Genomic DNA, 14,321 nt, shown 5'->3' with positions numbered 1-14,321 from the left:
CTGCGCCACCAAGGAAGCCCCTACATTTGTTTTTATACCCGTTCTCTACTATATCTCTACTTATACTCATCAATTACATAGTACCTAAACATGACCCAATTTTAAATCAATACAGCAATCTAAACTATAAATGTTATGTTGTACCTTCTTTCAGTTATTACCTGAGGAGACCTGCCTATCGATAATTTCAGCTGACACTTGAACAACACAGGGACTATGGGGACCTACCTTCCACACAGACAAAAATCCCAGTATAATTTTACAGTCTGCCCTCCTTACCTGTGGTTCTGCATCCAGGGATTCAATTAACAGAAGACAGTGTAAGACTGTAGTATTTACTATTGAAAAAAATCCACATATAAGTGGACCCACGCAGTTCAAACCCCTGTTTTTCCAGGGTCAAATGTATTTCATTAATTCTAGTGTGGGAACCACCTGCATCAGAATCACTTGAGAATCTCTGTTAAATACCTGGATTCGTACCAGGCCCCACCCAAGACCTACTAAATCAAAAAGGGGGCTCAAGGAATGTGCATTCTTAACTCCCCACAGCCCCACACCACAGGTGATTTTAAGCACTAACGTTTAATGATTACCGTCCTAGGGTCTAAGCAACTAGCAGCCACCACACCCTAGGGACAACGTTTAGTGTAGCTAACAGGGTTCCTAGGAATAAATAAGCCACCTCAGAAAGGATTGGCTTTCCCTTTCTGAATAATACATTCATTGATGGGTAACAGCTGTATCACCTCAAAATCTCCAAATGTCTTCACTTTTCCTCAAAGCTTTCCTACCACAAAATACTAAGTATGAAATGTATGAGTAAGCCAAATTAAACATTTCATGAATTTAAACTTACAAAGTTGTTTCTGCCTGTCGTAAAAGTTCCTTAAAACAATAAAAGATGCAAACATTTTAATCTTTCTCAACATTCCCTCCTTTCAGTTTCTTCTCAGATCTGCTTTTTAGGCAAAGCTTCACTACTTCTGGAAATTTTATATCACTACACCAGAGTCCATTTTGACACCCATCCAATCCCAATACAAATTATTTAAAAATCTGCTACAGCAACTGTGCAATGTTTCTTCTGGGAGTACAGAAAAAATTCATTCCAGTCTCTCCCTTTCTTTCAACCAGTTGATTTCAGTGATGAAGCTGGGGAAGGGACTGTGGAGGTCTTCTGTGGTATGAATAACATTTGAATCCTCACTATATACCAAATAATAAATACAAGGCGCTTAGTATATTATCTCTTTTAACCCTCATGACAATCCCATGAGATAGGTATCACTATTACCCCCATTTTATGGATGAGTTGCCTAAGGTCCAGAGAGGTCAAGTAACTTGTCCATAATTACACAGCTAGTAAGCTTATTCAAAGCCAGGCAGTCCAACTCCACAACCAGCATCTTCTTTTTTTTTTCGCGGTACGCGAGCCTCTCACAGTTGTGGCCTCTCCCGTTGCGGAGCACAGGCTCCGGACGCGCAGGCTCAGCGGCCGTGGCTCATGGGCCCAGCCGCTCCGCAGCATGTGGGATCCTCCTGGACCAGGGCACGAACCCGCGTCCCCTGCATCAGCAGGCGGACTCTCAACCACTGTGCCACCAGGGAAGCCCACACAACCCGCATCTTTAACCACTACATTATATCCTACAGTTTGAAGATGCCACCTGCCAAAAGCAAGTCCCCTGAGTCCAACTAAGTAGGGGTTGTGGATTCTGGAGAATCCAATTTTTTTTTAATGTGCTTTTAGGTGATTCTGAAGTACAACAAAGGCTAGGAACAGTTCTCCCAAGTGGAACACCGGCAAACTTTGAGAAATAACTCATGGTCTGGAAGTTAAAAGTCTCAAATTCCAGTTCATTGATTAACTAGAATTTACTTATTACCCTATTCCTACTCCAAAGAAATTTTAAAGAAAAAAAAATCTAGAATTTTCTAAAGAAAAAAAATGAGAGCTGCTGGTCTGTCCTCTCTGCATATGGGAAACTAAACAAAGATCACTGATGTTTAGCATGATTACTCTGAGGCAGAGTTAGACCGTTACCGAAGAAAATGTTCAAGGTAGAATTTAGAGTTGAAGGGGATATTTCTATCTCTGGCAACCTTCTCATTTTACAGATGAAAAAACAAGCTGTTTTTTTAAGCATCCTCTTTAACTTGGTTCACATTTGTAGTATTTAGCCAACAAATATTTGAGGTCTACAACAGTGAGTACAAGAGAACTGTGCAATATCACAGCGTATTGGAGCTGAAAGGGACTGTGAATCTCCTAATTTCACAGATGGGTAAACTGAAGTCTAGAAATTTAATGATTTGCCCAAGATCACACAATTATTTAATGGTAGAAGAAAAGACACTACCTAGGACAAAAGCCAAGTTTCTTATTTCTCAAGACAATAGTATTTTCACTACACCAAAAGCTATGTTTTTGTTCATAAACTTTTTTTTTTTTTTTTGCTGTACGCGGGCCTCTCACTGTTGTGGCCTCTCCCGTTGCGGAGCACAGGTTCCGGACGCGCAGGCTCAGCGGTCATGGCTCACGGGCCCAGCCGCTCTGCGGCATGTGGGATCCTCCCAGACCGGGGCACGAACCCGTGTCCCCTGCATCGGCAGGCGAACTCCCAACCACTGCGCCACCAGGGAAGCCCCATAAACTTCTTATAATTCACAGAAATCAATGTTTTAGCTCCAAACCCTAGCAATCATATCTATGTCTAGTTACTGATTTTTTTTAATTCATTAACTATCTGACTCTGGGCAAATGAGTATAAAATAAAAAAATAAACCTTACCCGTTAGGTCACAGGAATATTTCAAGAATCTAAAAAAAACCTTATAGGGTTTCCCTGGTGGCGCAGTGGTTGAGAGTCCGCCTGCCGATGCTAGGGGACACGGGTTTGTGCCCCGATCCGGGAAGATCCCACATGCCGCGGAGAGGCTGGGCCCGTGAGCCATGGCCGCTGAGCCTGCGCATCCGGAGCCTGTGCTCCGCAACGGGAGAGGCCACAACAGTGAGAGGCCCGCGTACAGCAAAACAAACAAACAAACAAACAAACAACAAAAAAACTTATAACAAATAGGTACTGGTTGTTAAATCTAGTAAATGTTGCTCCAAACAGTCTGAACTGAAAAGCTTTAAAAACCATTGCTCTAGATCACCTGAAGAACTCATTACCATGTCTAACTCATTTCCAATACTAAATTAATACCACCTTACTAGGTGATGGCTAGCAAATAAAAGTTGTGACAAATGTACCACAGTTATGTGATGCTGCCAACATAGGGAACTGGGTGAGGGGTATGCCAGAACTCTCTGTAGTACTGTTGCAACTTTTCCATAAATATAAAACTATTCTTAAACAAAAAATATTTTAAAAAATGAAAAGTAAATCTCTATGCCCATTTTGAACAGTTCAGAAAATTTCTACCAAACAAGTTAACTCCAAGTTAACATTCAAACAATAGCCTGCTTTGCTTATTGGGGCTTAGTGTTAAAATGTTAATTTAGTTTAGCACTTCAAAATAATATGTTTGGGGACTTCCCTGGTGGCGCAGTGGTTAAGAATCCGCCTGCCAATGCATGGGACATGGGTTCGAGCCCTGGTCTGGGAAGATCTCACGTGCCGCAAAGCAGCTAAGCCCGTGCGCCACAACTACTGAGCCTGCGCGCCTAGAGCCCGTGCTCCGCAACAAGAAGCCACCGCAATGAGAAGCCCGCACACCGCAATGAAGAGTAGCCCCCACTCGCCACAACTAGAGAAAGCCTGCACGCAGCAATGAAGACCCAAAACAGTCAAAAATAAATAAATAAATTAAAAACAAAAACAAAAAGCAAAATAATATGTTTGGGCGATTAAAACTACCTTAGTCCCCCAAAATTGGAGTTTCCTAGTACTTTCTAGCTAATTTATATTCAGATGATCACATCTCTAACCATGAAGTCCTTGAACCAATGCTGGATTTCCAATTGTTTAGTATAGATATCTAGGGTTTTGCGGTTGGTTGGTTTCTTTAAGAAAATACTGGATCTGAGAGGGGAAAAAGGGTCAGAAACAGGGGAAAGATACAAAAGACTCTTCAGCCATTAGCTCCTCAATCTAATAATATTATAATGGGTAGCTTCACAACACTAAAGGACCCTTATTTTTATTCTAGAGCAAATGATTACACATTCTTTCCAGCTTTTCTAAAATTTTAAACACTGTAATTATATTAATATACAGATATTAATATATAAGTAATGTCCAAGAGAGTTTCATTAGTGAGACAAATACTTTAGCCTTTATTTTTACAATCTCTTGTAGTAACAAAAATTTAATGTTTACAGCAAGATATTTCTTCATTCTCCTTATAATCATACCACACCTGTTTTAAAGAACTGCTTGTTTTGGGGAGCTATAAAAATCTCTTAAAACTTATCAGAAGTTTGATATTTTGCCTTTTCTTTATTGAGATGTTAAAGAAGGGAGTTTTTGAGAAACTGGTCTTAAAACTGTAGTTAAACAAATAAAGGAGCCCTATCTGACGGAGGTCAATGATGGCTCAGTCAGGTGAATAATGATTTCATCAACTAGTGTTCACCAACTAAATTCTGAGTAGGAGAGAAAATTTCATAGTTTCTGAGAAGCTTAAATTAAGAAAAATTGTAACTGTTAGAAAGTTTTTATTCTCAATATCATAACAAAAAGTATATTCTCAACAATTTTCATATTGGGGAGATTGGGACTGCCTACATATGAAAAGAAATCACTAAATGAGCCTTTCTAGTCTTCCCTGTTCAGCTACTCATAATAAAAAGAGCTCCGTGAAAATAATTTTGTGCAACAATGTTTAGGAAGTTTCAGAGTCGATAATTACCGGGAAAGCTACATGAATCTCTATGTCCCAGAATCTATAAAATCAATCTATAAAGGTCTATATAGATTCCACAATCTATAAAGTCTATCTTTTCAGATAAAAGAAAAAAAACCTTCGGTATTTTTTCCCCTACCTTAGCTATGCCCTTTTAAGTCACTGAATTCTTATGATTCATCTTGAAAATTTTGTAAAAAACTATCAACACTACCAGGAGACACAGATAGATACTTGCGTGTTTCTAAACAACAGTAACTGCCAGTGCAATCCAAACAAGCCTCAAAAGTATTAAACAGCCTTTAAAAAATTTTTATTTTATATTAGAATATAGTTGATTAACAATGTTATGTTAGTTTCAGGTACAGCAAAGTGATTTAGTTATACACATACATGTAGCTACCCTTTTTCAAATTCTTTTCCCATTTAGGTTACTACAGAATATTGAGCAGATTTCCCTATGCTATACAGTAGGTCCTTCGTTATCTATTTTAAATATAGCAGTGTGTACTTATCAATCCCAAACTCCCAATCTATTTATTTAAAAGGTTTTTAAAAATACACCTATTAAGAGTGTATCGACTTAAAGAATAAACCACTCTAGTCTGAAAACAATTAAGACATGAATTTGCTTAAAGGACACATAAAAATGGTTTAAAGCTACTTCACTTTCAAAACAGAGTAATAAACAGATCCTTGAGAAATGAAGGCTAGCCTGAAAACACAAGAGATTTGCTTTTAAGCTTTCATCTTCTTCTCACTGCTAAGTTGGTGATAGTGGCAGTAGTGATACTCACCTAGCATTTCAAAACTTTTATAGACAGGAAAGGGCTAAGGATCTAAAGGAATGTTACTTCTAGGCCTCCCGTAATCAAGTCACCATAAACACAGAGAGATGCCCGTGTGAAGCTAGGGCAAGCCCCCAACAGGGACTGAAATAGAACTCACCTCATCTAGAAGGGAGGGCAAGCAGGAGATGATGAGAGCTGTCCCATCCTGGACCAAATGCCTTTTTCTCCTACATGATTTCTACCCTACTCAATGAAGCCCCTGTCAATGATGTGTCTTGATTGAACATATTTTTGTAGTAATAGATATGCTGCTATAAAATGGTCCCCTCTCTTTACTTGTAAAAGGTTAAAACAAACATGAAACTATTCTTTCAAACTATTTCTGTTATAAATTTTTTGCCCAGTTAAGAGAAAGAGAGGAAGTGGAAAGGAGAAGGGAATGGTGGAGATAATCAGGCGGGAAGGAAAAGAGTCACAGATAAACAGAAGTTATAATCAAATTCCTGGACTGAAAATCAGAAATCCTGGTTCCCAATCCCAGCTCTGCTATTAGCTAACTAAACTCCTCTCTTTAGACAGTGAGATTCCTCACCAAAAAATGAAGTGAGGGAAGGGGCTGCACCAAGAACAGGAATACATCCTAGAACAAGATATCCCCAAAGGAAGGCCTCATCTGGGTTTCAGAATTGAGAATCACAACTGTGCACAGGAAGAAAAACCACTCTTAGGTTGTAGGGATAAGGGAAATTTCTGATTATTCTCTTCGGGGATGGACGATTTGTTCAAAATTACACTACCTAGAGAGGAGTAAAAACAGAGAGTCTGTGCAAGTTGTCACTTCAACACAATCTGAATGGGATTCTTCATACTAGCGCTAGGTACCGTAGATTCAGAAATAAACATCACAGTCTCTGCCTTTAAGGTGTTCAGAATCCAGTTAAGGCTTTGACTAAATGCTAAGAGAAAAATTATGCCTCTGTCTGATTCTGCTCTTTCCCAAGAATGTTAAATGAAGCAAGCAATGATGCTTAGAATCTTTTTTTTTTTTTTTTTTTTTTGCGGTACACGGGCCTCTCACCAATGTGGCCTCTCCCGTCGCGGAGCACAGGCTCCGGACGCGCAGGCTCAGCAGCCATGGCTCACAGGTCCCACCGCTCCGCGGCATATGGGATCTTCCCGGACCGGGGCACGAACCCGCATCCCCTTCATCAGCAGGCGGACTCTCAACCACTGCGCCACCAGGGAAGCCCCATGCTTAGAATCTTAACATTCAGATCTCAAAAATGAAGCTTACAGAAATTAACTTCAGGGGACCTAAATTTACTGATTTCCTACCCAGTGCTCTGCTACACGTGAAAAGTATATCATATGAATGTCAACTACCATGCTAATTAAAGTCCTATTAGTCTACAGGTTAAAGAAATTTTCTAAATTATATAAAAATTCCTGCCTACTGTCAATAATATGAAAGCCTCTTATAACAGATTTGCCTTGTTATTATTTGAATATTGCAATACATATATAATGTATCTGTCTTCAAACTTAATCCCCACTAGCCTGCACTCCACCTCCAAGTCAGGGACCAAGCAAGTACTCTGGGTATACTGGTTGAATTAGTGCTCTCCACAGCCCCTTTCAGGTGTAAAACTGCCTGACAGGGCTTCCCTGGTGGCACAGTGGCTAAGAACCCGCCTGCCATTGCAGGGGACAAGGGTTCGAGCCCTGGTCTGGGAAGATCCCACATGCCGCGGAGCAACTAAGTCCGTGCGCCACAACTACTTAGCCTGCGCTCTACAGCCCGTGAGCCACAACTACTGAAGCCTGTGCGCCTAGAGCCCGTGCTCCACAGCCAGAGAAGCCACCGCAATGAGAAGCCCATGCACCTCAACAAAGAGCAGTCCCTGCTCACGGCAACTAGAGAAAGCCCCCGCACAGTAACAAAGACCCAACGCAGCCAAAAATAAATAAATAAATTAATTAATTAAAAAGCACTTAAGGTGTGTTAAGTTTTTTTACTTGTAACCTTGTGGAACTTTTGGGTGCTTATTGGTCATGTTTTTATGTCAGCTGTCAGGCAGTTTTATTTATTTATTTATTATTTTTGGCTGCGTTTGGTCTTCATTATGGTGTGCGGGCTTCTCATTGTGGTGGCTTCTCTTGTTGCAGAACACGGGCTCTAGGCATGCGGGCTTCAGTAGTTGTGGCACACAGGCTCAGTAGTTGTGGCTGGCGGGCTCTAGCGCGCAGACTTGGTAGTTGTGGCGCATCGGCTTCACTGCTCCGCGTCATGTGGGATTCTCCCCCGGCCAGGGCTCGAACCTGTGTCCCCCACATTGGCAGGCGGATTCCTAACCACTGCACCACCAGGAAAGCCCCCTTAAGTGCATTTAAAATATTGCCACTACAAGCTTTAAGTATATCTTTGCAATTGTAGACACAAATACAGATCTCACTACTATATATGTTGTCCTACGAGTAACACATAATTAGGATTTCCCAATCTTGACTTAAACAACTTCATAATTTATTCGTAAATTTATACAAGCAGGAAAAATAAGTTAATAACGTAGAAAAAGGAGTAAGAAATATTAATCAGAAAACTGTGCCTGTGTGTCTACAAATATGCACACTAACTGTATAATCCTCTAAAACTTGAGTCGCATTCCTTATTTCGTTTACTTCTGGTTTTGTCAAGATCCCTAAAAAGGGAACAAAAACACAAGAGAAAGGAGAAAGAACTTTGAAAGGGAGAGTTTTACAAGTTGGGAATACTTTCCTGTTTTCCTAGAGACTTAAAAAAAAATAAGCGTGTCAAAATGCGACCCAAAAGAAATTGCTTTTTCATTAATGTACATTAAAATGAGTATTTTCTAACGACATATTTATCCCTATCAAAGTCCCACTCTGAACCCTGCAGTGTCCAGCACCGTAATTTAATTTCAAGAATAGCAGGTCAAATCACATATACAACACCATAAAAAATTAAAAAGAAGATGCTTTAAAAAGGTAGAGGCCAATCTGATAAAAGGAAAGAGGGATTTTCTACATAAAGCGCCATAGTAATTTGGCTTAAAGGCCAGGATCAAATTCTAAACACCAACCTGACGGCATTTTAATACAGGCCACTGAAACAAGCTGTTAAAGGCTATGAAACACAACCACCTCTACTTTCAAGAATTCCCAAACTACTTGAATGGGTTTAGACTCCACGCAAATAGCTCTCCAAAATGACTTCCCTTTCTCTTTCACAACCGCACCCGTACACACGCACCGCACCGCCCCGCCACCCGCCCCTAATTCTTTGTAGTACATGGGGACGAGGAAGGTGGTCTGCTTTTCCGGAAGACGGAAAACTGTAGGTAAGGCACTAGCACGCCGGCCTGAAAACACAGAAACCAGGTGTGAATGGCAGGTAGACCGTCCAGCGGACAAGGGAACAGAAAGCCTGGCTCCCCGCGCTCACAACTTCTCCGATACACAACGCAGACCTAGTTCCTCTTCCCCCGGTGAAAAATCAAAGCTCAATCCGGACGCCAGAGAGAGCCTCCACGCCACTCTCCGCCAGCTCCCGGCCCGAGCCCTCCCCGAACCCCGGCGCAGTCTGCGCTGTACCTGGCGAAGAAGTCGGCGAAGCCGCCGCTCCGTCGAGCCCGGGCCGAGGTCCCCGCGGGGCCCTGCTCCGCGGCAGGCGAGGGCACCGGCGGCGCCGACGGCGGCAGGTGGTCGCGGGCGCTCTGGTGGCGGCTCACCTCGAATGTGTTCCGAGAGTTCAAGTGAACGTCGGAGAAAACGAGGCGCGACTCGGCGCCGGCGCCTCCGCTAGTCCTCTCGGCCGAGGTGACCGGCGACGCGCCCTCCTCGGGACCCCCGGGGCCGGCTCCCGGCTGCTCCAAGTCCTCGCTGCCACTGCCGCTGCTGGCCGGACTGCCCCCCGAGCCGCTGCCCGCATCCTCGGGCCTTTTCGCGTCCGCCGCCGCCAGGCAGCAGCTCCGCAGCGGGTCCTCGAGCGGCGCGGCCCAGTCGGACGGGCTGCCCGCGCCGTCCGCGCCCTCGTCGCCAGGCCCCTCCGGGCGGAGGCGGCGGTGGCGCGGCTCCCGGCCGCCGGCGTGGGCCAGGTCGCGATAGTCTGGGCCCGGCAGAAAGCCCGAGTCCCCGTTGGTCATGCCTCCGTGCCGCGCCGCGCGGACATCCGCCGCTTCCGCGCCGCGGTGCTTGGAGCCCGCGTCCGGCGGGCAGGCGTCCGAGTGCGGGGCTGCGGAGCGCGGCAGAACGCGGGGCTGGCCGGCGGGGAGCGGACAGTAGCACAGCCCGGGCTCCAGCTGCCCCCCGGTCTCCGCAAGATAACGCCTAAGGAGCTGCTGAGGCGGCGGCGTCTCCTCCTCCTCTTCTTCCTCCTCCTGCTCCTCCGGAGTCTCCACAGCGCCGGCGCCTCCGCCAAAGCCGTCCGTGGCCCGAATCATCTTCCCGTCCAGGCCTGCGGGCTCGGGCGCCGGCACAGGGAGCAACTTGGGGTTTCTTCCCGAGCAGGTTCCGGCATCCTCCGGACCCACCATCTGGGGCCGGGTGAGCGCCACCCGAGGAGGCACGGGCTCGGTCCGGGAAGAGCTCTGAGTGCTGGGGCAGCAGCGGCTGCCGCCGCACCGTTCCCAGACCCGCCCCTCCCTCCCGGGAATTCGGGCTGTTGCGGGAGGGCGGGCACCCGCCTGGGCTAGCGCACGCGCAAAAGCCAGACCGGTCAAGCCCCGACCTGGAGATTCCACGAACCATAGAGACGGTAGCTAGAGAGACCCGCTCCGTGACACTCCAACTGCCAATCTGGGATCCGGCGTCTGGATGACGGAGGCTGGTTGGCCCACGCGGAACGTGACTGTCCTTACAGAAGCACGGGTATGGCTCGCTTAGCAAAAATGCACTTGACGTACTTAATTTATGGGAGTAGAATACAGTATGTTAGATGTTAAGTCCTTCCAGCTCTAATTGGTCGCTAGTCGACTTTACACTTTTATATCCACCGATCCATTGCCACAATTTAGGGTTTCTTCGCCTCAGGTCAAAACTCTTCCTTCTCCACTTCATCTTCCCCAATACTACCAAAGTTATCTTTTTTATCTAAGACCACGTTTCATCACATCACCCTCTCTTAAAGATTTCCATTATCACTTAAGGAGAAAGAGGAAGTAGAGTCAGGCAGAGAGGGCTATTGAAATAATTCCAGCACCCCATGAAAATGGATTAAAATGGGGTGATAAGCAATGAATGGAAATGAAGTGTAGAAATCACCAGATGTGATAATTGATCAGATATAAGGAGTGACTGAAGAGGGAGGAACCAGCCAAATTACTACAGAACTCTTGAGACTGAAACTGATGTGGTTTGAAGAAATAGGGACTTGGATTGTTAATAACTTGATTAATAGGAGAAATATATTTGGTAAAGTAAGAATATCCAGCATATAGAGTTCTAAGTCTTGGGTTAGGGCTTCGGTTTAGAGACGCAGATTGAAGAGTCATCTGCATAATGCAACTAGGTGAGTCATGAGTAACATCATCTAGGAAGAAAGACTAAAGATGGAGGTGGGACAGAGACTCAAAGGTGTCGCTATATCAGGATGGACAAATAAGCTGTATCGCGAGGGATTAAAGAGGCACTAGTTGTGGATAAAATGAACTGGCAAATATAGACAGCTCATTCTAGAAGTATGTCAATAAAAGGACAGTAGTAGGAGAATGGAGAATTAGAGGAAGCAGCATTGTCAAGCCTTTAAAATATATATACGCACACACAAGAGTGAATGTAACCTATATATGGGTACTAAAATGTGTAAATAAAATGGTCATCCATGTACCTAGCACCCAGTTTAAGAAACGTCAAGTGTCTTTTATAATGAGCATTTTTCAAGGCCCTAAGTAAAAACTAAGTGGCTAGGGCACAGTTAGCAATACATTTAGTATCAAGATCTTTCAGAAGAAATGACCTCCAAGACACAGGTGGAAAAGCTAATATAGGAAAAGAGAAAATATTTGCAATTCATATACATAAGGGTCTACTATCCAGAATATATAAAGAACTCAACTACAAGAAGACAAACAACCCAATTTAAAAATGAGTAAAGGGGCTTCCCCGGTGGTGCAGTGGTTAAGAATCCACCTGCCAAAGCAGGAGACACGGGATCCAGCCCTGGTCCAGGAAGATCCCACATGCCGCGGAGCAACTAAGCCCATGCGCCACAACTACTGAGCCTGTGCTCTAGAGCCCACAAGCCACAACTACTGAGCCCATGTGCCACACCTATTGAAGCCCGCGAGCCTAGAGCCCGTGCTCTGCAACAAGAGAAGCCACCGCAATGAGAAGCCCGTGCACCGTAACGAAGAGTAGCCCCCGCTCACCGCAACTAGAGAAAAGCCCGCGCGCAGCAACGGAGACCCAACGCAGCCAAAAATAAATAAATAAATAAACAAATACGAGTAAAGGACTTGACCAGACATTTCTCTGAAGAAGATATGCTAATAGCTGTTAATAAGCATATGAAATGATGCTCAACATAATTAATCACCAGGGAAATGCAAATCAAAACCTCAGTGAGATAGCACTCACACCCACTAGGAGGACTATAATCAAAAAAGTCGAAAATAACAGGTGTTGTAGAGGATGTGGAGAAAGTGGAACCCTCACACATTGCTGGTAGAAATGTAAAATGGTATAGCTGCTGTGAAAATGTTTGGGTTTTCCTCAGTAACATAGAATTACCATATGACCCAGCAATTCTACTCCTAGGTATATACCCAAAAGAATTGAAAACAGATGTTCAAACAAAAACTTGTACATGAATGTTCACAGCTGCACTATTCATAAAAAAAAATGATGGAAGCAACCGAAATGTCCATCAATAGAGGAGTGGATAAACAGAATGTGATATATACACACAACAGACTATTAGCCATAAAAAGGAATTAAGTACCAATACATGATACAAAGTGGATGAATCTCAAAAACATTATGCTAAGTAAAAGGAGCCTGACACAAAAGGTCACATATTATATAATTCCATTTATATGAACTGTCCAGAATAGGTAAATCCATAGAGAAAGAAAGCAGATGGGAGATTGTCAATGGCTGGGGAAACGGGAAAAATAGGACAGGAATGCCTCATGGATATGGGGTTTTCTTTTGTGTGATGAACATGTTTTAGAACAAGATACAGGTGGTGGTTGCATGACACTGTGAATGTACTAAATGCCATTGAATTGCACTTTTTTTTTTTTTTTAATTTAGTTTTGGCTGCGTTGGGTCTTCATTGCTGCGCATGGGCGTTCTCTAGTTGCTGCGAGCGGGGGCTACTCTTCGATGCGGTTCGCGGGCTTCTCATTGCGATGGCTTCTCTTGTTGCAGAGCACAGGCTCTAGGCGCGTGGGCTTCAGTAGTTGCAGCACGCAGGCTCAGAAGTTGTGGCCCGTGGGCTCTAGAGTGCAGGCTCAGTAGTTGTGGCGCACGAGTTTAGTTGCTCTGTGGCATGTGGGATCTTCCCGGACCAGGGCTCGAACCCATGTCCCCTGCATTGGCAGGCGGATTCTTAACCACTGTGCCACCAGGGAAGTCCCAAATTGCACGGGTTTTTGTTTTGTTGTTTATTTAAGACCCATTTATTCTCTAGTTCTGCCCACACGGAGACACCCTCCTTGAAAAGGCGTTAAATCCTTCCCTTCACGGCAACACCTTGTGCTAAAAACACGTGTTCCAAGGTTTCAACTACGAGATCCACATTCTTAAAGCACTGATTCTTAAACCTCATCTAGATTTCTCCCCTTGGATGGGGGGAGATGACCCAAACACAGCGAAGAACAGCTCAGGACTGTGGGCTCTGCTCGCCCAGAAGACTTTGCAGCTCCCCTGACCACTCGGCTGGAGCCAGGATTAAGGCCCTGAGACGAGGGGCACCTGCTGGGCTGCTGCCACCACCACCGGCCCCCAACTCCTGTCCTCTTCACTAGGCTGGCTGTTACCTCTAGTTTCCCTGGAGTTTGGGGATTCCAGATGGTCTCTGCTCACACTTCTGTATCACGCCTGCTGCCTCAGCACTGCTGATCCACACAAAAGTTATTTGATAAGCCTGCAGGTTCTTTTTCATCAGAGGACATTCTCAAGGCCGTGACTTCCCCCGGCTCCCCACTGCCCTTGCCGGCAGACTGGACGTGCGTGGCCGCCGTGCTGAGTCGCTGAGTCGGGCACAACACCCTGGCTCCACTCCGGCGCACTCTCCTGGAGAACTGAGGACCGTGCCCTGGGTTCATCAGCAGGATCTGTCTTGAAGCCAGTCCTAGAGTGACAAGAGCCACACCTGCAGGTCTATTCCACTGACCAGCCGCACAGGACCGAGCTGGGCCCACGGACCTTGGTCTGGATTGTGTTGGCTGGTCATTCTTGCCTGGGTTCACAGGCCAACAGCCGCCGTCCTTCCTCTCCTGCTCATCACTGCACCAGCGGCTCACTCCTACCTGCTGCTGTCACACGCCTGGCAACCTCGTGTTCCGGGGCCAGCCAAGAACTGAGACCCCAGCAGGCCCCTAGTTCCCAGCAGGCAAAGTCCCCATTAAATTACTGCTGCTTAGCCGTGTTCTCGAGGCTTCCGAGCCGGGAAAGTGCGGAGAGCATGGCAAGCCGCGGCGCCCCCAGCCCTGGA

General features: G+C 45.2%; 1 protein-coding gene across 4 annotated transcripts in view; it reads right to left on the bottom strand.

The window, feature by feature from the left end:
- TBC1D12 (TBC1 domain family member 12) overlaps window positions 1-14,321 on the bottom strand; it is a 123,286-nt gene that overhangs the window by 85,894 nt on the left and 23,071 nt on the right. Inside the window, exon 1 of one of the 4 annotated variants that reach the window (XM_033425587.2) lies at window positions 9,257-10,385. The exons of 1 other annotated variant lie outside the window; for it this stretch is intronic. In XM_033425587.2, the coding sequence (XP_033281478.1) occupies window positions 9,257-10,197 (941 nt within the window). In that variant the 5' untranslated portion in view covers window positions 10,198-10,385. Of the gene's footprint in view, window positions 1-9,256; window positions 10,386-14,321 lie in introns of those variants that run through there. 2 more of the 4 variants (XM_004268363.4, XM_033425590.2) reach the window with 2 other exon arrangements.

The sequence above is a fragment of the Orcinus orca genome, chromosome 14 (genome assembly GCF_937001465.1).
Source record: "Orcinus orca chromosome 14, mOrcOrc1.1, whole genome shotgun sequence".
In the NCBI taxonomy this organism is placed as follows: Eukaryota; Metazoa; Chordata; class Mammalia; order Artiodactyla; family Delphinidae; genus Orcinus; species Orcinus orca.
This window is presented reverse-complemented; position numbering and strand designations above follow the sequence as displayed.